Source organism: Vespa velutina, chromosome 2 (genome assembly GCF_912470025.1).
Source record: "Vespa velutina chromosome 2, iVesVel2.1, whole genome shotgun sequence".
In the NCBI taxonomy this organism is placed as follows: domain Eukaryota; kingdom Metazoa; phylum Arthropoda; class Insecta; order Hymenoptera; family Vespidae; genus Vespa; species Vespa velutina.
Window position 1 is genome coordinate 16,025,313 of NC_062189.1, and position 25,177 is coordinate 16,050,489.

The following is a 25,177-nucleotide window of genomic DNA, read 5'->3' on the forward strand; positions in this document are numbered from 1 at the left end:
AGGGAAGAAATAAAAATAAACTAATAAATAAATAGATAGGAAGGAATCAACGTTGAGTATGAAGTTGACGTTAACGAGCAAAAAAAGAAGTAACATTTCGCTGCGATCGTGCAGATATAATATATATATATATATATATATATATATATATATATATGTGTGTGTGTGTGTGTGTACATATATAATTAAGATGAGTAACGGTATCCATGTAAATTAATAGGTTTAAACTAAAGAGAAATTGATTAGATAGAAATGAAACGATAGGTAAACGACGAGCTATCTCATGCGGGAAATATATAAAATTAATCAAATTCGCTTTCCACGGAGAAATCTGTTCGTTCGGTCTCCCGCGATCGATGCCAACCAGGCAAGAGAAGTTTCTGAACAAGTGAAAACTATAATTAGCCCATTACTCAATAGAGAATGCCTCTAAAGTGACTCAAGGCCTCGACAAAAATACATACCGTCGAATGTGTATGCTGGATGCACGATCACCGACGTCCGAACACAGTTTTAATTTTATGGACCACTATAAATTCAATTAATTCGATCGAATCGATATCGATGGTTATCGTTCGAATTCCATTTCCTAGTAAGATGATTAAGAAACATTCATGGAATTCATGAACAATAATAATACGTCCTCGCGCGGATTGCGTTACGATAATCCTCGAACTATGCGAAAAATTTCAAATAAATTATCGAAGCGCATAATCGATATCTAGTTATATCAATCGTTAAGCCTTATATTATATTAATCGTCAGCTAGGTAATTTTTTCGATTCTCATTAATAATTATTAATGTAACGTCGAAATTAACTGATGAAGATCGTTATATTAATTTATGGTATATCATACACACGTTCTCGTTTACATTTCACTTTACTTAGTCATAATTTGATTGGTTGCCATATGACATACAGCAATATATACATCTAATATATGTCCAATTCTATAATTTAAGAAAATAGTAAATATTAGATATAGATATATGTTAAGTAAAATTTATTAGACATATATATATATATACATATATATATATATATATGTAACCTTATATATACTTATATAATCTTTGTATATATTGACGAACGTTTGAGCGTATGTCGTTTGGGAGTGCAAAGAATTAATCCATTATATATTCCTTCCGGACGTCGTACTATTAATTTACTATTATTACAAAAATCGTACTATTCTCTTATCTCTTTTCATTTTCATTTTTACGATCGATATTGAAAATACTTTTTACTAAGCTTTGAAAAAGTTATATGAAAAAAAAAAAAAAAAAAAAAAAAAAAAAAAAAAAAAAAAAAAAAAAAATCGTAAATTAATTACAATACGATTAATTAAATATTTATTCAATTATATCGCTTTTGATCATATTATTACTCCTTGGTGACATTAAACTTTTCTCTAAATCCGTAGAACGATCGATACTCCGTAAGAGAGAGAGAAAAAAAAAAAAAAAAAAAAAAGAAAAAAAAAAAAAAAGAAACAAATTTGATAAAAAGAAGCCCTCAGAATCGAAGATAGAAACGGCCAGAGTCAGATTAGTCTGAATTGAGTTCCGTCCTTCTTACCGCGCGTCTCGGATTAGAAGACGCACACGAAGAACGGCTTGCAGATTGTGCTGAAATCGCGAGTCGCGGGAATTTCCATCGACATGACCGACTCGACCTCTGTCAGTATCCCTCTCCACTTTCAAACAGCGAATAGAAGGAAGATTTACGTAGGTATCCGTTCGTGGATAAAAGATGATATGTAAATAGTAAAGTTTAAAATAATCTTTTCTCATCAACAAAAAATATATATATAAATATATATATATATATATATATTGGGTTGTTCGGAAAATAATTTCGTTTTTACACGACAGAGAATTTAATTGTATTTTTTTGCACCCAACTTCACACTTAAGTCGCATAATCATTATATGTTTTGAGAGCTGATATAGTAAGGCTTGTGTGTAAAAAAGTCCAATTGATTTTACGCAGTAATTTTTGGTTGGTGCCCTTTTAAATATGAAGAGCAATAAACAGCATCTTCGTCATATTTTACTATTTTACTATAGAAAAGGTAAAAATGCTGTTCAAGCCAGAAAAAAATTAATCGATGTGTTAACAGTACGCCAGTGCCAGAACTGATTTGCAAAATTTCGATCCGGCAATTTTGATATCGAAGATGCACCACGTTCTGAACGTGGCCGGTTGAAGCTGATAAAGACACGATAAAGGCATTAGTTAATGCAAACCGGCAAATAACAACACGTGAGATCGGTGAGAGGTTAAATTTATCAAATTCAATTGTTTATGACCACTTGAAAGGCCTGGGTTTAACCTCGAAGCTCGATATATAGATTCCCCATGTTCTCACGGAGAGAAATTTATTTCGTCGCGTTGACGTCTGTGATTCGTTTCTCAAACGTCACGAAAATGATCCATTTTTGAAGCGCATCATTATTGGGGACGAAAAATGGGTTGTATATAACAATGTCAAACGCAAGAGATCATGGAGCAAAAAAGATGAACCGGCTCAAAGCATTTCCAAAGCAAATATCCATCAAAAAAAGGATGTCTGTTTGGTGGGATTTTAAAGGAATCGTTTTTCTTTTTTGAGATTTTACCGGATAACACAACAATTAATTCGAAAGTCTACTGTCATCAGCTGGACAAATTGAATGATGCACTTCAAACAGAAAAGGCCAGAATTAATCAACAGAAAAGGTGTAGTGTTCCTCCAAGATAATGCGAGACCTCATACAAGTTTGGTCACTCGCCAAAAGCTTTTACAGCTTGAATGGGATACAATGCCACACCCACCATATTCTCCAGATCTGGCACCTTCGGATTATTATTTGTTCCGGTCACTGCAAAATTTTTTAGACGATAAATCCTTCACTTCAAATGAGGAGGTCAAAAACCACCACGATCAGTTTTTTGCCAGCAAAGACCAACAATTTTATGAGCATGGAATCATGCTACTACCAGAAAGATGGCGAAAGGTATTGTACCAGAATGGCCAATATATAATTTAATAAAATATTTGTTCATTATACGAAAATTGTCTTTCATTTTCACAAAAAAAAAAAAAAAAATAAAAACGAAATTACTTTCCGAACAACCCATTATATATACATATATCTATATATAAAGATAAATAGACAAAGAAAATTATAAGGTAAGAAACGAAAGTGGAAAAGAGATAACGTGACGTCCTAGGTTTCTTTAAGATCGATCGTCAAATATTTCTGTTTTCCTCGGCCCTGTATAACAAGGCTGCCCTTCTAGAGCATATATTCGAAAATAAACAAAAATTTTATTCGAATCCGACTTTATCTCAGACCTTCCCGAGACAATTTCTCGTTGGTAACCAAAATGTACCTTAGCTTGTGTGTCCCTTCTGCTAGATTGACTCTGGCCACAAAATCATATCTCATTTTCTCATCATTGGGCAATTTTCTTATCACTTTCTTTTTCTTTTTTTTTTCTTTTTTTTTCTTTTTTTTTTTTTTCCGAATACTTAATTCATACTCATCATATCTCTGATTCATTTATTGTTATAAGTACAATACAAAGATTCATATTCATTAATTCATATTGTATAATTGGATACGTAGACGATATACATATATAAATATGTATTTTTATTTTTTCAATGGTCGAAAAATACTTTAAAAAATTACAATGAACTTGAAAAAAGAAGGGGGAAAAAAAAAGAAAAGAAAAAAAAAAAGAAAGGAAAAAGAACAGAAAAGAAAACCAACCAGTTGGAGAAATTAGAATTAGAATGAAATATCCTTTATAAAAGAGTATATGTTATGTATATATATATATATATATATATATATATATATGCATACCAACAATCATAAATCCCTTTTGCAAGTATTCAAACCCGAATCTGAACCTGAATATCCATCCATCCGGTTTCGTAAGAGACGATTCTAGCCGTTACGCCAACCGACATGTTACGTATATTATGTACAATACATATGTACACATATGTATACATACAATACAACTTAGGATCGATTAAGAACAGTTAACGTGAATTGTCGGTGAAATAAGGAATTATATACCGTCGATTATCGTTGGAAAATATTTCATTCGTTTAAGATCGATACGATCTAAAAATAACGCGAGATTATTCGGGTCGAGCTTATTTATCCTACACCCGTCATCGACATTCTCAGATGTCTATATACGCGTCATATTTTCATAACAGACAGAAGAGGATTTCGTTTATTGTTCGTTCGGTTTACTTGACGTTATAGAGAGATCGGATAAAAGAAAGGTAAGAGAGAGTTTTTAGGTCAGCCTTGGTGGTGGTCCTGGAGGGGAAAAAAAAGGAAAAAAAAAAAAAGGAAAAAAAGAAAAAAAAGAGAGAGAGAGAGAGAGAGAGAGAGAGAAAGAGAGAACGGACAGGGCAATTCGAGTATCGGGACGACGTTCGACGCTTAAACAATACATATTTCCAGGATCGATGAAAAACCTATATGAAAGAGAAAAATAGAATAGAATGGGATAGAGTAAAATACAATAGAATAGAATAGAATAGAACAGAGAGGGGAAGGTGAGAGAAAGAGAGAGAGAGAGAGAGAGAGAGAGAGAGAGAGAGAGAGAGAGAGAGAGAGAGAGAGAGAGAGAAATAACGAAAAACACTTGAAATCGCGAGATTATGTAACGTCCAACGTCGTGGAATTAACAGCACCGACATGCAACGATGCACCTGTATAGCGATTTTCGTGACGTCGCGGCGATTTGGCGTGTTTAGCAAACGACTTGACGAGTCATTAAACAGAGAACACTGGCAATTAATTATCACGTTTGCGTAATCGCTGCTCGACAACGATGGAGGCAGGATTGCGCAACTATCGCTCATTCTACTGTACTCTGACCCTCTACCTCCCTCCCTCCCTCCCCACTGCCCCTCCCCACCAACCCTCTACTCCCCTTCCCTCCATCCCTCCTCTCCTGCTTCAACTCCTACTACTCTTACTCCTCTTACTGTTGAACGACACCTCCCTCCTCCTCCTCCTCCTCCTCCTATCGTCCTCCCGCATCCACGGACAACACCAGCACCCACAGTTTCAACTATCCTAACCTTAATTTTACCTCGTCGTATCATAAATACTATAATACAATTTCGAATGGTCAAAAAAGAAAAGGACAAAGAAAAAAAAGAAGATAAGGAAAAGGATATTATAAAATCCCTTTTCATTGATTTATTATTGTTAATATCGATAAATAATTGAATTATATGTGATTTGAATTATTGATTAGTAATGTTAAAACCGATGAATAATTTAATTATACATGTATAATTAAATTATTGATGACTGATAAAATTTCAATATCTAATGCAAATAGCACAAGTAATAAAAATAATGTTACATATATATATATATATATATATTACATATATATATATATATACATATATATATATGTATATATATATATATATATATGTAATATAATCTTAATCAAATATTTTGATCAAATATTTAACGTGCGAATATTGTATAATATTATTCGGTCATTAGATACACATTTCTATTGATTGGATCAATATCTTTATTAATTAATGATAAATACTTTGTAAAATGTATGGTCAATATATATAAATATTTTGATTAGCAGTAAAATATATAATGATATATAAAAATTTCAATATCTAATATATATATATATGATCGGTATAAATAATGAAGCGTCAGGATTACGTCAGGGTTGTTGCATCAGGGTAGCGTCTGGGTTTAGTCTGAGTTTATTATAAATACTGTTCGTCTATTTATAAAGATACTGACGAATCATTAAATTTATAAAATATTTTAATTAAAATATTGACAGTTTCTTTTTTCTTTTTTTTCTTTCTTTTTTTTTTTTTTTTTTTTTTTTTTTTTTTTTTTTATTAATCGATATAATAATACCCATCATTTATATTACGTATCAATATTTCATTTATAAATACCGATTATTTATCTAAAATATGATAGAAAATGTTGGAAAATATTGATCCAATAAATAAAAAACAAATAAATCTCTCATAAAAACTTATAATTATACTTATTAAAGCTTTAAATTATATAATAAAGTAATTAATTAAGGCAAAACATTTTTTATATTATGTAAAAAAATTAATATATCGGACACAAATATACATCATTAATATTTAATTAAGTATCCATTATATAAGTGTATATATAAATATATATGAATGAATTAATGAATGAATGAATGAATGAATGAATGAATGAATGAATGAATGAATGAATGAATGAATAAATGGCAAAACCACGCGCGTAAACGTCTGCTCATGCTCTTTTGCCGAGGGAAAACAAACGGAGGATATTCGCATACATACATCACACTTATCTCATATCTTCCTTCTACCATCTACGACATAGTGATCTATAGTTTCCTCTATATCACAATATAAAAACACCTGGTATAATATATTTGAATAAATCTCTCTAATCCCCGATCGAACTCTAAATATTTAAAACCTAGTCGATTTCATTTCGTTTCCATTCGCTTCTTTTTTCTTTCTTTTTCTTTATCTTTTTTTTTTTTTTTTTTTTTTTTTTTTTTTTTTTTTTTTTTTCGTAACATTAATTAACCATGCCTATCGATTCGATGTTGAGCAACAAGAAAAAAAAAGGAGTGAGGATGGAGGTATGAAATGGAGTGGGATGGGGGAAGAGAAAAAAACAGTGTTTGTGTGTATGTGTGTGTGAGAGAGAGGGGGGAGAGGGGGTGAGAGAGGAGGGGGGAGTGAAGCGGGCAGAGAAATAGGAATGAGAGAGAGAGAGTGTGGGAATGTGTGTGTGTGTGTGTGTGTGTGAGAGAGTGTGCATTTGTGAGAGAAAGAGAGAGTGTAGAATGTGTGTGTGTGTATATGAGAGAGGGAGAGAGTATTTGTAAATGAGATAGAAAGAAAGAAAGAGAGAGAGAGAAAGAGACAGAGAAATAGAGAGAGAGAGAGAGAGAGAGAGAGAGAGAGAGAGAGAGAAAATGTTACGTTAGACTGGTAGAGGAACCGCCAAACGATGAAAGCGACAGAAAGCGCGTAACCAACCGTGAGCGGCGCACGCTCGTACATTCGTTAGAAATTGCGGCCGATGCCGCGTTTTAACCTTCCGCTCGCACGTGCTCGCCGGCGCGGCACGCCGTATTCCACGCGTACGCATGCTTAATTGCATGACCTATTTGCGATCTCATTATACAATGCGCTCCGATTATTCAGTTTGGTTCATGCGCGTTAAACGCATACATTCGTACACGTTTATACTTCTAATGCACGATCGAGAGAGAAAGAGAGAGAGAGAGAGAGAGAGAGAGGGAGGGAGAGAGGGAGAGAGGGAGGGAGACAGGGAGGGAGGAAGGTAGAGAGAAAAGAAAGAAAAAGCAAAAAAATAAAAGAAAAGAAAAAGAATAAGAAATAGAAATACAACGTTGCTCGTAAAAATTGTAAAAATCAAATATCTAATGGCATATTATTATATGTCTCGTTGTATCCAATTGTATTAATAATTAACGACAAATGTTCCACGTTATACCAGTTGATAGAATTTATAAAAATATGGATTTACGTATGCATTTGTTTGTATTATAAAATTGCACGTTAATGTACATATGTATATGAGATGTTATTAGAACACTTGTCATCATTTCTTGCATCATCGTGTTATATGAAACCGTATTATATACCAGAGTTCGCTGTATTTTATATTATGTATCTTTTGACGGTTTCAATTTACTATTTTATACGTTATCGTATTGATGAGCAAACAATTCCGAATTATAACTTAGTCAGGAGCCAAAACGATTAATTTCACAAAATGGAAAGTGAAGAGAATAAATTATTGATTAAAAGTGGAACTTGTTGTTATTCAATGATTCATAACTAAGATATATATATATATACATACATATAATAAATAAAAATAAAATCTCTATGATTTGTGTATATATTATTAACTGGAGTGAATAGACAATGACATAGATGGCACAAGACAGTGTCATAGGTCAAAAAAACATTTTTCTAAACAAAAACAAACAGACAAACAAACAAAATAAAAATAAAAATAAAAATAAAAATAAAAATAAAAATAAAAATGAAAGAGTCGCTATGCGTAAACGTCATCGCATAGCGATTGTTGTTGTTGTTGTTGTTGTTGTTGTTGTTATTGTCGTAATAAAAAAAATGAAAGAAAGAAAAGAAACAATTGTGAGAAAGGAAGAGAGAGAGAGAGAGAGAGAGAGAGAGAGAGAGAGAGAGGAAAAAGCGATATACATATATAAAGAGAAAAAGATAGATAATAGCGTGCGAGAGAAGCGGAATTCGAAGAAATTCTGAGGCGACATCCGAAGGAATTACTTTGATAGCCTCCGCAGTCCGTAAAGGCAGGGAGGTATGTAAGAGAAGAGACAAGGAGCCTATAGGTATTATAAATCAAGGAAGAAGGTCCGTGAAAGGAACGTTAGTGGCGTTCGACAACGAAGGAAGAAGGAAGAAGCTGCGCGTGGAAAGAGTGAAAAGGAAAGGGACAACGGGGGATGAGAGATAGGGGAGAGGTGGAGGAGTATGGTCATGGTCGTACATCACCCTTGGTATTTACGACGTACCATCGTAAATCAATGATCGCACGAACAACGCGGTTCGACCAAATTCCTTTCCCTTCCTTCCGACCATTCCGACGCTTCCTGTCCACGAGTCCGTTCAAAAGAGAGAGAAAGAAAGATAGGGGTTGGGGAGGGAGAGAGAGAGAGAGAGAGAGAGAGAGAGAGAAACCACATCGATATTCCTCCCCATTTTCGATAGGATCGATGACGATCGATAATCTTACGACAAATCGCCGACCAAAGCCACACACGAATGAATTTTGCGTACCTACATCGAAATTCGAAGATTCGAATGGCCGATTATTCGAGATCCTCGTAGTGCATGTAAGAGAGATCGTTCATTTTTCTTCTTTTCTTTTCTTTGTTTTTTTTTTTTTTCGTAGTTGCGCTCCGATTTGTCTTTCGGCAAATTCCCTTCCGCGGGGTCATCACCAATAAACAACGGGACACGGGTCTGGATGTGATTCGGTGCATCTTCGATCCATATTCGATTACGAATTCGTTGATATGGAATCGATTACATCGAACCAACGAGAGAGATCGTATTACGATGAATAAGATATATTGCGTGCATATATGTATATATGTATGTATGTAACATATGTCTATACGTTTCTATAACGGGAAAGAAAGATTTTTACGAAAGAATTCGTAAGAACATTGTAAAAGTCTACTATAATCTTTGAAGGAAACATGAAAATTCAAGCGTAACGTTGACCTGGAAAACTGACAATTGACAATAAGTCGAACTGGTGACCAGATTTGGTGTAAAACGAGACCTACATATACATATATATATATATATATATATATATCTACACGTCCGAGCACACGCATACGCACATATATATATATAAAAAAAAAAAAAAAAAAAAAAAAAAAAAATAAGAAAAAGAGCAAAGGAAGAGAACAAAACGAAAAAAACCGACGAAAAAAAAAGGAAAAACGTTTCGTTGATTCAGCGAGAAAATAGACGCTTGACCATACGAGACCGGGTCAGTCTGTGTTACGAGGGCGAGCATTGTTTGCACGGGGCCCTTTAAACGTCATTTAAACCGTGACTTCTAACAGAGAGAAAGAAAGAGAAAGAGAAAGAGAAAGAGAGAGAGAGAGAGAGAGAGAGAGAGAGAGAGAGAGAGAGAGAGAGAGAGTGAGAGTCCGGAAAGGATCGTTTTAACGAGGTTTTCAGACGGGCCAGGTCAGACTGGTCGGTCCTCGATTACGAGCGCTGGCCACGAGACGTTGCCCTTTGCTGTTTCGTGGAACCTCAGAAAAGAAAAGCAAAAAGAAAAAAGATATGTATATGTATATATATATATATATACCTACTGGTTTCTTTCTTATATACAAAAGAAAATGGATAGGGCCCTCCTTCCCTGTGGTTGATCCCACGTGATCCGTGCAAAATCGTATTACGCGTTTGTCGTTCCTACATGAAGCTTCAATGACGTTTTCGCAAATCATTCCGCATCGGAAAAGATTTGCCGAAAGATAGGAAAAAAAAAAAGAGAAGGAAGTATTTTTCGTCTACAAGCACTTTATTCTCTTCAAGAGAACGATAGATGCAACACGCAAATTTATCAAATTACGATAAAGCGCGACATTTTTTTTTTTTCTTTTTTTTTTTTAATATATTACAAATAGCTACATCTTGTTTCCTTCGTAAGATATATCATTTTTCTCGGCGTAACCTCGGCAATACAAAAAAGGGGGAAAAAAAAGAAAAAAGAAAAAGAAAGAGAAAGAAGATTTCTATACGAATTACGTATAATATATATGTACATACATACTTATGTATATATGTATATATGCATACGAGTAGAAGAATTCGATCTATAACTTTCTCTTCGTCAACTTTTCTACGACTTTCTCTTCATCAAAGATACCCGATGGTATGCGAAACGTTGAGTTTATCGTCTTCCGAAAGTTCTCCCTTCTCACTCCTTACCACCTTCTCATCCCCATCTTCTTCCTATGCCTCCTTCGCGCCTCTCACTATATTTATTTTAATTTATGAAACTCACGTTCGTCCGAAAAAAGACGGCTAAGAAACGTGCCAGAGAGAGAGAAAGAGAGAGAGAGAAAGAGAGAGAGAAAGAGAGAGATTGAGAGGAGAGAAGAGACTACTTCTTCACACGAATGGCGTAGAACGTGCGTGTTATCCCGATGAAAGGAAACGTGGCCGTGGAAACGGCACGAAAGAGTCAAAAACATCCCCCGAATGGATCTTCTCGAAAAGAAACTATAAAAGTACAATGAGGTTTCGAAAGGAAGACGCCTTCTCGTTCTTTAGTTCTTATAGGAAGGGTAAGGGCGCGCGCGCGCGAAAAAGAAAAAGAGAGCGAAAAAGAGAGAGAGAGAGAAAGAGAGAGAGAGAGAGAGAGAGAGAGAGAGAGAAACTATCCTTCGTCCGTCACTCGCAGAAAATTCATGTTTTTCAGGTCGACGGTGAAAAGGACTACAAAGGGAAGCAAGAAGAGGGGAGAAGAGGTATAAGGGATGAAAAGGAAGGAGAGGAAAGGAGACGCTCGAGGAAACCTTTTTTTTAGAGCCGGCTGAAACGATTCTGGATAAACCCGTTTGAGCGACGAGACCTGCCCCCGTACATATGCTTTTTACTCTCAACAAGAAGGACGGTTCCCCCTTAGCACTCTTTCACGTTCGTAACATTCGAAAGGAAAAGATTTGGGATGACTCAACGTGAGCGACTACGTAATAGAGACTCGCGGAAGGACTATGAGACAAAAACAAAAAACAAAAAAAAAAAGAAGAAAATATAAAAGGAAAAAAGAAAAAAAAGAAAAGACAAAAAGAAAGAAGAAAAAGAAATCACTGACCTGATATAAATGATGACTCCGTTGGCGCATATCCTCTTCCATCCACGTGGCACCGTGACAGAGTGCTGCTGCTGCTGCTGCTGCTGTTGCTGCTGCTGGTGTTGTTGCGCGAGCACCGCATTACCGTTCATCGTGAGCACAACATTGTGCTGCGCGTTAGCACCGTTCTCGTTGTTGTTGCTGTTCGCAACCGCGAGCCTCGTCGTTGAGGATGATCGCGTTGATTGCTGTTGTTGTTGTTGTTGTTGTTGTTGTTGCTGCTGCACGCACGCACCACTTGCACCACCCGCACCAGAAGAAGCACTACTAGCACTACTACAAGCACCATCTCCTACCGCACCATTCATCGTCACGTTGTTCGAGCCGTCGTGCGAGGACGTTTGACTCTGACTTTCCGGACTGCTGAGGCTGCTGTACGTCGATGATTCACCGATATCTGACCTCACCGAATCACCGGACAAGGAAGACCCGGTCTGCCTGTCATATCCATCCTGTTGTTGCTGTTGCTGTTGCCTAACTTTATCGTCTCTTCTGTCGACAACACCGACGTCGTTCGTCTGTTGTCGCACAAAACGCGTCACTCGAGCCTCATTGCTCTCAAGCAAGCCAATCCTATTAACAGCGTTACCACCAGAACCGACAACAACGGCAGCAGAAGCACCAGCAACGACGTTGCTGTTTGCTACGTTGTTGTAACGATGGGAAGGGTACATCTTAAGGCTCGTATCGTCCTTGCTAGCTCGTCTACCGGCGTCCTGGGAATACTCATTGCCCAGAATTCTACCAGCGACGACTTGAGTCCTTCCGTAGACGATACCACCGACGTAATCATCCTCCTCGTCGTTCGACGACCTCGACTGATCCCTTCGAGCATCGCTCGACGCTACTACTGTCGTCGTTGCCGTGTTTCCTGTTGTCGTTATCGCAGACGTGGTTGTCGTCGTTACCGAAACGGCATGATGATCATTAGACCTTTTCAAATTCGCCCGAGTACGATCGACGGCAACGACGGTGGTAGTGGTGGTGGTAGTGATGGTAGTGGTGGTGGTGATAGCAGTGGTGCTGGTGGTGGCGGCGACGGTAGCGGCGGCGGCGGCGACGGCGGCGGCAGCCGAGTTGGCGGTTTTGGCGGGAAAGCAAGAAGCCGCCGTCGGAAGTTGTGTCGGAATGACACCACCGGCAACGTAAGCCGTCGCCGGCTGATGCCTCGGCGATGATAGCCGATAGCCGGCCGTGGTCGTCGCGACGGCCGTGGCGGCGGCTGTGGCGGCGGCATTTTGACCACCCACCGCCGTGGCGTAAGCAAAGTTCTCCCCCGAAACGTAGACCAGAACACTGCCACCACCGCCGTTGTTATTATTGTTGTTTTGTTGCTGTTGATGCTGCGGATTTTGAGGATGTTGCTGCTGTTGTTGCTGATATTGCGGGTGCTGTTGCTGAAGCTGAAGCTGCTGTTGTTGTTGTTGTTGTTGTTGCTGTTTCTGTTGATGATGATGATGATGATCGTGGTTCGGGGGAGCAGGGTGCGTGGACGGCTGCTGCTCAGGCTTGCCGGCCATGGTCCAGGTCCAGCAGCGCTGCAAGGAACCCCGACATCACTGGAACGCACGGCGCACGCCTACGTTTAGATACCACCAGCAGGTTGCCGTTGTTGTCGCTCTGACGCATCCTCCGTCGAAAAAGAAACGATCACGCCTTTACGACCGGCACCCAAAGAGTAACGATACTATCCACTTCGTTTTTCTTCCACGTCACGAGTCTCTTACTCTTTTCGCTATTATTTTTCTTGCTATTGCTGTCGCTGCTTCTGCTGGTGTTACTACTGTTCTTGCTGTTATTACCACTGGTGCCACTGCCACCGCTGCTACTGCCAGTGTTACCGTTATCACTGCTACTGCTGCTGCTGCCGCTGCTGCCGCTGCTGCTGCTGCTGCTGCTGCTGCCGCTGCCGCTGCTGCTGCTGCTGCTGCTGCTCGTGCTATCGGAGCGGCCGTTGTCGTAGCACGACATCCTCGGCGGAAGAGTTACCGGTCCACACGACGATATCCAGGACGATCGATTTGATATTAGCTTTGTAGGATTACAACGCGATCGCACTTGCACGAACACACACGCGTGCTAACTTTTTCTTCTTTCTCTCTCTCTCGCTCTCTCTCTCTCCCTCCCTCTCTCTCTCTCTCTCTCTCTCTTTCTGTCTCTCTATCCTATTTTTTCTCTTACATTAGATACGTCAATCAAAGTCGTGATGTCGTAACGTGTTCTTCCCTTTTTAACACTTGTTTACTTGTTCATAAGAAATCCATTGACGATTTTGGATTTAGTCGATCGATCGACCACAATTCGAAATATAACGACGGACACTCGCGCATCGCGTCAAACGAAGAAGACGAAGAGAAGACGATAGAAATTTCCATGTCACCTCATCTAATATAAGCTAAACGCTGTAGTAGCTGTGCCGGCTAGGACGCGCGCACGCTCCCTTTATCACTCTCTCTCTCACTCTCTCTCTCTCTCTCTCTCTCTCTCTCTCTCTCGCTCGCTCGCTCTCTCACTCACTCTCTGCCGGTAAATGACGAGCTTGCGTACGCTGCTGCGAAAAGACGCGCGCGCGAGAGAGAAACTACTACGCCTCGGCCGGTTCCCAAGGCCGTGTGGCGTATCGTCTCTCGACTCACTATGTGTGTCTTTCTCTCTTTTTCTCGTCGAATGAAAGCGCGCGATCTTGCCTTGATATCGATGACCGGCGATGAACGAACAGACACGACACGACCGATCGTAGCGACCTCGATCGTGAAGGACGCCTCTTCGTACTGACAGACGCGTGCGTCTAACTATATGTATATGTGTATGTGTATGTATATGTGTATGTGTATATGTGTGTGTTATGTATCTATATATCTATATATCTATATATATATATATATGTATATATATATATATATATGTATGTATATATCCGAATATACAAGTATAATATCACTCTCTTCCAAAGAAACTATAACTGGCAACCTTCGAATCGAACTATTAGTAGCGAAGCCGGCTTTATGATATCGTACCGTTTAACACACAGGCCGACCACTTAACACAACTGGTCACACTACAGTTATTATTATTACTGGTACTATTACTAATACTATTAATGTCGTCGCTGTTACTATTGCTGCCGTTGCTCTTGCTCTTATTACTGCTTCTGCTACTGCTATTATTACTACACAACTACTACTACTACTGCTGCTGCTGCTGCTGCTGCTGCTGCTGTTGCTGCTGCTGTTAATGCTACTGCTGCTACTACTCGTCCAACGAACGAACGACACTCGTTCGTGTCATCGTGGCCCACTGTCACGGGAAACGAGAGAAACCGCTCTCCGCATCGAGAAAGGAGGCTCTCCCCTCTTCTTCTTCTTCTTCTGCTTCTTCCTCGCTCCTTGTCTCCCTTCTTCCACCGATCCTCCTCCTCCTCCTCCTCCTCTTCTTTCTCCTTCTCCTCCTTACTCTCTCTCTCTCTCTCTCTCACTCACTCTTCCTCTCTTATCCCTTCCACGTCAGCGTACACGAAACGACGTAGATCATTCCCTCGCGCGACTCCACATAGAACGCTCGCTCGCTCGCTTGATCGCTCGCTGGTAAGCAGAACGGGGAGACGGGACGAGGTGGGGCGGGTCGGGTCGGCAGGGTGGTGTGTGGGGGGGGAGAGAGAGAGAGAGAAAAGGAAGGCAGGTTCTCGATGAACACAGAACGCCGCTTGTTTTACGTTAAATCGCACGGCCGGACGAACATCGTGTTATGACGCTGTGTCATTGTCGCAGCAGCAGCAGCGGAGCAGCGGCAGCACCACCACCACCACCACCACCACCACCACCTCCTCTTCCTCCTTCTCCTCCTCCTCCTTTTTCTCCTTCTCTTCTTCCTCCTCCTCCTCCTCCTCCTCCTCCTTCTCTTCCTCCTCCTCGTCTTTCTTCTCCTCCTTCACTTCCACCACCGGCACTACGAACCACCACCACCAATACCACCCGGTTCCACCACCGCCACTATTTTACCACCACTACCACCGCGAGCGCGCTACCACGAGAGCCTCGGGTTAACTTAACTAACCCTCTTCTTCCACGGATTCGAGAACACCTGCGCGCGGCTATAGCAGCAGCAACACTCCTCGATTTTACTTCCTACCCTTTTCTACCTTATTTCTATCTTACTTCTCGATCGCGTGCTTGCGTGTTTCTCTCCCTTTCCTTTTTCTTTTTTTTTTCTTTTTCTCTCTTTTTTATATCTTTCCCTCTCACGTTGTTACGTTGCCATTTTATGTTTCTTCCTTCTACTTCGATCCGGTCACGATACATGGGATATATCTACACACTTGTATATATATTTCATACATATACATATATATATGTGTGTGTATATATATATATATAGATAGATAGATAGATAGATATATAGATATAGATATCACAGTCGGTATGGAATCGTCCTTGACGTTTGTTCGTCGTCGACCAACCCTCCTTATCACTTTTCACCAAGGGACGCGCTCTCGGAGCAAGGCGACAATCGTGATTCCATTCCGCGGATGCTATACGTACGCTGTTTTCGCGTAACTGATATTGAAAAAATATGGCTCCCTCCGCATACCCAGAAACCTTTGCGGCATCTCGGCGGCTGCCTCTTGGCGGCCGCTTGCTCCAATCTTACGATACATCGTAAAAACGTTGACCCGCGATTACGTCGCCATCTATGCTCCTCTTCATGCATCTTCGAACTACCATATCATTTCGACACCACGTGATACGTACCGCTAAAATTCGAACGCGAATTATCTAGTGCATTATTATTATTATTATTATTATTATTATTATTATTATTATTATTATCATTATCATTATCATTATTATTATTATTATTATTATTATTGTATGATTGAAAATTACGTACATTGAAAACAATTTTTTCTTCTTATATACAATTCACTTAAAATGTCTCAAAAGGTTTAAGGAAATTTAGGTAAAGAATGTAGCAAACGCAAACGAATTTGTTACTTATTATACGTTATGCTTCGTCCAATTTATTCAGATGCCTCAAAAAATGACTAATCACCAATTTGTCTATAATAAATAAGATTACAAGAAATATGCGACTATTTATTTGCAAATCTTTATAGTTATAGCTTACTGTAGTATACGACAGTGAAGTGATAAATACTTTTACGTGTCATATAAATTTACGCGAATGTATTTAAATTGTATTTCAACATATGGTACGAATTAGCTTCATTGATTATGTTTATTGCGGAAATGACAATGTATATAGCAAAAATCGCTATGCGATTGAACAAAGATAGTCGACCAATTTTTTATATCTTTACTTTTTTTTTTCCTTCCGTTCGATATCGTCGATATTACGATACAATAATCGAAAAAAAAAAAAAATTTGTCTGCAACTTTTATTTCTCTCCGTAATAAAATTGGTGACATAAAGCGCGCACGTCAATTTTTAAATTATACAAATATATACGTCATTTCCGCACATTTCTTTCTCTCTCTCTCTCTCTCTCTCTCACTCTCACTCTTTCTCTCTCTAATTATATTTATAAACTTAATAGATGTGAATAAAAGATTTAGATAATTACAATACGATATATCAAGGAGTCAAAAATCTTGACACGCCTTTTAAAACCAATTGTATTTTAATATCCATCGAAAAAAAAAAAACATCTCGGATCTTCTGTGTCAAAGTATTGATTATTCTTATAAATATAAGATATTAGAAACAATGTCACGAAATTACACAAATGAAGTTTTACGATACGCGCATTTGTCCATACATACAGGAACGTGATTCATTGTTTTTTTTCTCTCTCTCTCTCTCTCTCTCTCTGCAACCTTTTATTTACCTTTCTTCTTAGATCACGAGCTTTATCGAAGACACATAAATTGAAATACTATTTATATGGAATAATGTCCCATTATTATTACTGTAAGCTGTTTTCTGTGATTTTCTAACGCCACATCTCAATGTGTTATCGCATCTAGCGATAAACTTTGCTATGACGACACTTTATTATTTCGTACCGAGACAGACATGAATCTTAAACAATTAATGACAATAAACGAAGAGTACGGATTTTATATACTTCAATACAAATTACTTATATCAGGATTGGACAATTATATAATGGTCCACATGAGGACTTTAAATCCTACTTGCCTTGTTCCAGTAATATCGAAAAGGAAAACGATCCCCAAATATTTACCCTATAAAACTGTATAGTTTTTGTTTTTAAGTATAAAGTGGTGAATAAATGAATTTAAATAATGGAGGGGGGGGAGGGAAACCGGTTGATTAATGGCGAGGACCGTAGTATATGGCCCGCAGCATAGAAATTGCCCATCCCTGATTTATGTAATCAACATCACGTGACCGTAATGTTATTACGTTTATCGATATCTAAATGAGAGCCACTAAATGTCTGATTGCAGAAAAAAGATTCAAAGATTGTTTTTTAGTTGAATGTTACAACACTTTGCGATAAGTTACTTATTAATTTATGACTAATTTAATGCGATGTTATATTAAATCATTACTGTTTACTTTCTTTTATCGTACCATTCAGTGATAAGTATACTTCATTAGCGATTACCTACAGTAAGCATTACTACCGGATTCGAGTTAGCATTGTTTACGAAAATGTACAATGCCTTGATATTTATGGGATGACGGATAAATAAAACATTGAATATATCTCGATGACACGCCCATATTAACCCATGATTTGTTGTTTTATAAACGTTATTCTCCTTACGGCCATGCGCAAATATCGATTATATTCAAATACTTTTTTATTTTTACGTTCTTTCTTTTCTTTTCTTTTCTTTTTTTTTTTCCCCTTTTTCTTTTCTTCTATTTTTCTTTTTCACTGCGGTCGAAGGATACTCTCATTCTTAATATCCGTCTATTCGTATATTCTTTTTCATTTTATTATGTATGACTCAGAATCGAACGAATGGGACAATAGTTTGAAATGAGAAAGTGGCCATGTTTATTAAGATCTGAATAACTAAATTTAATGCGTGGCACATTGGACCCGTGATGGACCTCCCTGATCTTCTTCATACGCTGGTCGTTGATCTCTCCGCCTGTGTTCCTGTTCAGGGTCCAAATCGGTAAGGATAACCTCCTCGGCTCCATCCGGAATTAATACTTCCTCTCTCATAGGTAAACATTGTTCGAGAGTTGGAATTACAGTTGGATTAATAGATTTAGGGAAATTCACAACAAATTGAATGATAAGTTTGCCATGCGTGAATGGATCCTTATGAATTGGCATACCCTCATTTAGGATACATTTAACGTCACCATGCTTCGTTACCGTACCAGGAAGAGAGGTGATGACCAAATCTCTACCATCCAAGGAACGAATAACTTTTTGGAAACCACAAAGTGCTTCCACTAATTCTATGTGCATTCGCATTATTAAATCATTTCGCGATCGTCTAAAATTCAAATATTAAAAATAAATTAAACGAAATTAAAATTAATCGAAAAATTTCGCTTAAAATATTATTATTATTATTATCAAAACAATGATTAATTACTTACTTGAACACCTCGTGTTCTTTTTCTTCCAAAAGAATAACGATATCGCCCGCTTCTAATTCAGGCTCTTGGTCACCTTCTCCACTGAAAACTATTTTCTGTCCATCCATCATACCTGGGTCAACATGTACCTCCAAAATTTTCCTATCTCTTATAGTTTTTCTTCCACAACATTGCTTACAACGATCACGCGGATTGATCCGTTCACCCTGACCTTTGCACTCAGAGCACATTGTTTGCATATGTTGTAACATTCCTGGGCCTAACTGTTGTATCTGTACCTGCATGCCACTTCCATGGCACGATGTGCATTGTTCTACAGAACCTTTTTTACCTCCGATACCTAAGTGCAAAGTAAATATTAAATATTAAAAGAACATTAATATAATAAATTTAATATACCATAATTTTAATCAATTTACCTTCACACTTATCACAAATGACATTTTTCTGTAATGCTAGTTTACGGACAGTCCCATTATAAAGCTCTTCCAATGATACAGAAAGCTGATGTATGACATCTTGACCTTTTCGTTCCCTCCTTCTACCACTTCTCCCACCAAAGGCTCCACCAAAGAACATATCGAAGATATCCATAGGAGATGAGAAACCATTTCCTCCCATTCCACCTTCTTTCAAGGCTTGTTCACCACCTTGATCATAAATGCGTTTCTTCTCTGGATTAGATAAAACTTCATAGGCTTGAGAGATTTGTTTAAACTGAAATATAATTAATTTTAATACATACATAAAATTATTCTATGGAAAATTTAATAAAATTTAAATAATTTTCATAAAATTCAAGGAAAGTATTAAGAAATAGATAATAACCCTTTCTCCTTCATTAGGATTTTTATCAGGATGATATTTGAGTGCAAGTTTTCTGTAAGCTTTCTTTAGATCTTCTGGCGAACAATCGGGCTTAACGCCCAAGACATCATAAAAGGTAGTCTCCTTCACCATTTTGATTGAATAAAGTTCGATATAATGACCAATAAGTGTGAAATATTACACAACTGTTCCTGCTAGAAAACAATAAGATATTAATATAATGAGATTCAAATGTTTTATTGGATATATTTCTCTCACAAAAATTCTATTCTAAGAAATTATAACGATTATCATATCTTATACGATATGATTATTAATTTAAAATGAATTCTGCCATTTACGAATCAATTTAATAATCATTTAATAAAAATAGTTAAGGTGAATTTAATTCTTTATTTACGTTAAACTTCAAAGGATAATTTGTATAACTAATAGATTCGATTAATTAATAGCGTGGATTAATACAAAATCAGTATGTAAAAAATTAAAATGAATGATGGAGAGATATATGTAAGAATTTCAACAGGATAACCTTGAGCTTATAATCTCACAAACTCCCACAATAATTAAATAATGATCACTTTGAACAGCAGGTTCAAACAAGGGAAACTTACTTTATGAACTTGTAAAACTTTTATAAAAATAAATCAAACAGGTTCCAAAATTCTAACCTTGAGTTATCTTCAAAACAAAAAAAAAAAGAAAAAATAAATAAATAAATAAATAAATAAAGATTTGAATGTATAAAGATGATTAAACAAATAGAAATTAATACACTTGATCCTTAACAAACAAACAATTCGAAATTCAAGATCCACTTCGAGATATACAATAAACTAAGTATATTTAAACCGTTCGCGTAATTACTAGGCTTCGCAATCCGATAAAGTAGATAAAAAGTGAAATAGCACGTTTGAGTTGACGTCGTTGCGATGACGACACGTCAGAATGGACGGCAACACAAAGTGTGAATTTGTAGAAATAAACGTGGGAAAAAAAAAGAAAAGAGAAAAGAGAAAGAGAAAGAGAGAGAGAGAGAGAAGAAAAAAGGGTGGAAAATACTACTAACGTATGACTTTTCTATCAATAGAAATATTTAGCGATTACACGTTGTCCATGTGGACGATCCAACAAATCTGATTTCAAAATGGCGACCGAATAAAGCTAGTGCAATAAAGTAATATAATGAACGCGGAATAGATAATTAAAATGTGCGTCGTTAAATGCGCAATAATGAATATATTTAAATGTTAATGGTAGAAACAAAAAGAGATTTTACGTTTTCCAGAACCTTCCTTTTCCTTCGACGTTTGTTTCATAGACCAGCCAACGTACGACGTGAAGGAAGCAGCGCTTCGATACGAATGAGTTAGAAGGAGTAAGAGACAGGTTGATGGCAAGAGGAAAAGGGAGAGGGAAAAGGAAGGGCAGGGAAGGAAAGTGGAAAAGAAGAGAAGAGAAGAGAAGAGAAGAGTAGAGAAGAGGAGGGAAGGGAGGGGAGAAGGAAGGGAAGGAGTGGGGAAGAGGGAGAGAGAGAGAGAGAGAGGGAGAGAGAAAAAAAGAGAGACAAAGAAACACACAAGCGCGTTGTAAGTTTATATCGCTAAATAAAAGGAGGAAAAAAGAATAAGAAATTCATACGAATTTAATATTAAATTACTTAATATATGTTAAATTCGATTTTTCAATAAAAACATATCGTATAAACGAACGAAAATAATGATTCCTATGAAGAGAGACACGCAGGCGCGCATGCGATCAGTCATATGCACGAACCTTACCGACGATTCGCAAATTCGTTCGATACTGATTTGACGTAGAGACTCACGCAAGAATATCCACCATTTTTCGTTGAACTCGCAGGGCGCTTAAAAGGCACGCTCAACCAAGGGAATTACTATCGAATTTAGCTCGATAAAACTATTAAAATTTTCGTACTTATGTTTTATCATTTTCTAAGGCATTTTATTATTTTTTTTTTATATATATTGTATATAGAAAAGTATCACGCGATCTCCGTATGATCAATTATTTTTTTATATTCTCTCTATCTATCTCTCTCTCTCTCTCTCTCTCTCTCTCTCTCTCGTAGTACTAGTTCGAGAACCATTACGAAGCAATTTCGCGAGGCGAAAGACGATGTATATTCGCAAAGAGAAATCTCGATTATTCGATCTATTTCCCTATTTTCTTTCTTCCCCACGAGAATGTTTCTTCGAAGAGAAGAAAAATATATGTTTATCCTGATCGATCCATCGAATTTGTAGATTGAAATTCTTTCGGAAAAAAAAAAAATTATAGCTATCCTCAACAAGGATACCGTTGTATTCTTTTTCTTACCTGTGTCAGCAGAAAAGTCGTTCGTAGAAACGTACTCGCAGTGCAACACGTCCTCTCCGACTGTGCAATAGATTTAAAGAAACTGTAGTAACGCGTAGCTCTCCCACCAATATTACGGTTCGGAACCGTTCTCGAAACTTCCTAGAAGAGTAATGAACGTTGCTAGCCGAAAGCCAATCAACGTCGTTTAATAGAATCACCAGCGCCAGGACGAAGCGAGCGGTCTTTCACGAAACTATTTCTATGATAATATTTTCCCTATCGATAATGTAGTTTTAAGATCAAACAAAAGATAATTAAATCGACTTAATGAAACTCCTATTAACAATTCAATAGTACTTATTGCTCTTTAATGATATATTAATTAATTTATCATTTTTTTACGTTCATTTATTAATCTGTATATTTTAATATCAATACATTCGTAATAATGTTATTATAAATACTAATCATGTGTCTGTACTAGTCGATATTGTCGTCGTACAATAATACTATCACATAACGTCACTATCATGTAATTCTTACGGTTATATTATAAACATAACATATATTTATCAATATTGCTTTTTATCCTTAAAAATATATATTAATGATATTTACAGGTCTAAAAGATGACTGGTACTAAAATTGATAATATTTCTAATCCAAAAGAAATGGACCAAAAAGAACAATTTAATAGAAAATGGAATATGGATAAAGTACTTTTACGTACATTTGTTTTAATAACATGTATCAAAGCGTTATTAATTCCTTGTTAGTAGGTAGTTTTGTAAAAATTATTTAAAAAACTGATTTATTTTCTTTTTATATTAAGCTAATAATTACAATTGATTCATTTATATATTATTGTTGATGTATATGTGTCTATTTTATCTATAATTATACATATATATATATATATATATATATATATGTTTACTTTATTATAAACTCTTATGATTTAATTCATTTTCAGTTATTCTACTGATTTTGAAGTACACCGTAATTGGTTGGCCATAACATATAGTTTACCTATTAGCGAATGGTATATTAATGCCAAATCTCAATGGACATTAGACTACCCACCATTTTTTGCATGGTTCGAATATGCCCTTAGTCAAGTAGCTTCTTTATTCGACGAAGAAATGGTCAAAATTGATAATTTGAATTATGCTTCACCTACCACTGTCTATTTTCAAAGAACTACAGTTATACTTAGCGATCTTATGTTTGCTTATGGCATAAGAGAGTAAGTATACCATATTAAATTTTTAAACAATTAAATCAAACATAAATAATAAATGATATAATATTGTTATAGATTAGGCGAAGTATTTTATAAATCTTATAACAGTTACTGCGTTTTTATATTTCTGTCGTTGTGCAATATAGGATTACTGATAGTGGACCATATACATTTTCAATATAATGGATTTCTATTAGGCTTTTTATTATTATCAATTGCTAAAGTTTCAAAAACATGGGATCAGGTAAATTATAAATGATATTATGTTAATGGTAGACTAACAACTATTAATGATAATAACTTGCAGATATCTATGTTGCAAGGAGCTGCTTGTTTTGCTATATTATTAAATCTTAAACATATTTATTTATATGTAGCACCAGCATATATAGTTTGGTTATTGAAATCATATTGTATAAAAAATGGTCAATTTTTTAAAAGGATTTTTATATTAGCAGCAATAATTGCCACTATTTTTGTACTCTCATTTGGTCCATTTATAAATCAACTACCACAAGTAAGAATAAAAAATATTTGTTTTATGGTGTTATCTGTATACACAAAAATTTATTTGATATTTTTAAATATTAATATTTTAATGTAGATTATTTCTCGACTATTCCCTTTTAAAAGAGGTTTAGTTCATGCATATTGGGCTGCAAATGGATGGGCTTTGTATGTTATCACAGATAAGATATTATCTATAATTTTGAAATATTTAGGATGGATAAAAATAGTTAAATCTGCTATAATGACTGGAGGTTTAGTACAAGAAGAAATATTTATTGTTTTACCTACGCCTAAACCTATTACTACATTTGTACTCACATTTATAGGAATGCTTGTAAGTTTTTGATTTAATATTCATACAAAATAAAATATTTATAACTCAAAATAAAAATTTTTTTCAATAATGAAATATATTTATAATATAATTTTTCAGCCAGCTTTGTATGTTTTATTATGCAAAAAATTTGCAATTACTTCAAAGCATTTTCTTCGCTGCTTGATCCTTTGTGCTTTAACGTCTTTTATATTTGGCTGGCACGTACATGAAAAAGCTGTTTTGACTGCAATAATACCATTATGGTAAAAAAAAAAAATTTTTTTTGCATTAATTACATGTAAAGAAATTAAAATATGCAATTAAAAATTGATCTATCTGTTGCAGTGTTCTTGCCGCAGTGGATATTAATGATGCTCGCATTTATATAATCCTAAGTAGTGCCGGATATACTTCACTTTTACCTTTGCTTTATCCGGACAATTTAACCCCCTTGAAATTATTATTATTAATATTACATATATTTTCGAGCAATTTAATATTACAATATCAATTTAAAAAATCTCTCTTACATTTACATGAATTTTTGTATGTAAGTGTACTTCCACTGATAGCTGCTTATGAATCAATATTACATAAATGTTTTTTTAATGATAAACTACCGTTTTTACCTTTAGCTCTTATTTCGATTTATTGTGCTATAGGTATAATTTATTCCTGGTTTCTTTCCTATTACTATTTTTTATGTGATGATGATAATAAGAAAAAAAGGAGAATTAAAAAAAAATAAGAGAAAAGATAACGTAATAACAATCCATAAAAAGAACCAAATTATTGTAATAAATTGAATAAAAGTAATATTTTGTTATATGTTTTATATAATTTTATATAATTATATATATATATATATTTTTTTTTTCCTTTCCTTTCCTTCCCTTTCAAAAGA

At 36.1% G+C, this 25,177-nt stretch overlaps 3 protein-coding genes across 14 annotated transcripts in view; 1 reads left to right on the forward strand and 2 right to left on the reverse strand.

Moving 5' to 3' along the window:
* Positions 1-15,391, reverse strand: part of LOC124947366 — a 284,587-nt gene extending 269,196 nt beyond the window's left edge. For 5 of the 8 annotated variants that reach the window (XM_047489439.1, XM_047489443.1, XM_047489442.1 and 2 more), the window contains exon 1: positions 11,465-15,390. In XM_047489439.1, the coding sequence (XP_047345395.1) occupies positions 11,465-13,023 (1,559 nt within the window). In that variant the 5' untranslated portion in view covers positions 13,024-15,390. Of the gene's footprint in view, positions 1-11,464 lie in introns of all 8 variants that reach the window. The other 3 variants (XM_047489438.1, XM_047489444.1, XM_047489445.1) reach the window with 3 other exon arrangements.
* A 1,095-nt stretch (positions 15,392-16,486) lies between these two features.
* On the reverse strand, positions 16,487-22,383 carry LOC124947367 (dnaJ homolog subfamily A member 1). Of its 4 annotated transcripts, none has more exons than XM_047489446.1 (5): positions 22,223-22,383; positions 19,883-20,076; positions 19,474-19,771; positions 19,055-19,394; positions 16,487-18,948 (listed from the first exon to the last, which is right to left on the reverse strand). In XM_047489446.1, the coding sequence occupies exons 2-5, from the start codon at positions 20,012-20,014 to the stop codon at positions 18,519-18,521; spliced, it is 1,200 nt and encodes a 399-aa protein (XP_047345402.1). In that variant the 5' UTR covers positions 20,015-20,076; positions 22,223-22,383; the 3' UTR covers positions 16,487-18,518. The 4 variants fall into 4 exon arrangements, with proteins under 4 accessions (XP_047345402.1, XP_047345404.1, XP_047345403.1 ...); XM_047489448.1 differs by having other exon boundaries at positions 19,883-20,073; positions 22,223-22,372; XM_047489447.1 differs by lacking the exon at positions 22,223-22,383 and adding an exon at positions 21,162-21,309.
* A 113-nt stretch (positions 22,384-22,496) lies between these two features.
* Positions 22,497-25,076, forward strand: LOC124947371 (probable dolichyl pyrophosphate Glc1Man9GlcNAc2 alpha-1,3-glucosyltransferase). 2 transcript variants are annotated; one of them, XM_047489451.1, is made up of 8 exons: positions 22,497-22,748; positions 22,825-22,983; positions 23,178-23,450; positions 23,523-23,691; positions 23,755-23,964; positions 24,052-24,291; positions 24,391-24,536; positions 24,619-25,076. In XM_047489451.1, exons 3-8 carry the CDS (start codon positions 23,347-23,349, stop codon positions 25,019-25,021), a joined length of 1,272 nt encoding a protein of 423 aa, XP_047345407.1. In that variant the 5' UTR covers positions 22,497-22,748; positions 22,825-22,983; positions 23,178-23,346; the 3' UTR covers positions 25,022-25,076. The 2 variants fall into 2 exon arrangements, with proteins under 2 accessions (XP_047345407.1, XP_047345406.1); XM_047489450.1 differs by having other exon boundaries at positions 22,497-22,736; positions 22,825-22,979.
* Positions 25,077-25,177: the final 101 nt, after the last annotated feature.

Coding starts and splice junctions, on each gene's coding strand:
- LOC124947367 (XM_047489446.1), bottom strand. CDS start 20,014: ATGGTGAAGGAGACTACCTTTTATGATGTCTTGGGCGTTAAGCCCGAT. Junction 19,772..19,882: donor ATCCTAATGAAGGAGAAAGG/GTTATTATCTAT, acceptor ATTATATTTCAG/TTTAAACAAATCTCTCAAGC. Junction 18,949..19,054: donor AAAGAACACGAGGTGTTCAA/GTAAGTAATTAA, acceptor TTTGAATTTTAG/ACGATCGCGAAATGATTTAA.
- LOC124947371 (XM_047489450.1), top strand. CDS start 22,834: ATGACTGGTACTAAAATTGATAATATTTCTAATCCAAAAGAAATGGAC. Junction 23,451..23,522: donor TTTGCTTATGGCATAAGAGA/GTAAGTATACCA, acceptor ATATTGTTATAG/ATTAGGCGAAGTATTTTATA. Junction 23,692..23,754: donor TTTCAAAAACATGGGATCAG/GTAAATTATAAA, acceptor AATAACTTGCAG/ATATCTATGTTGCAAGGAGC.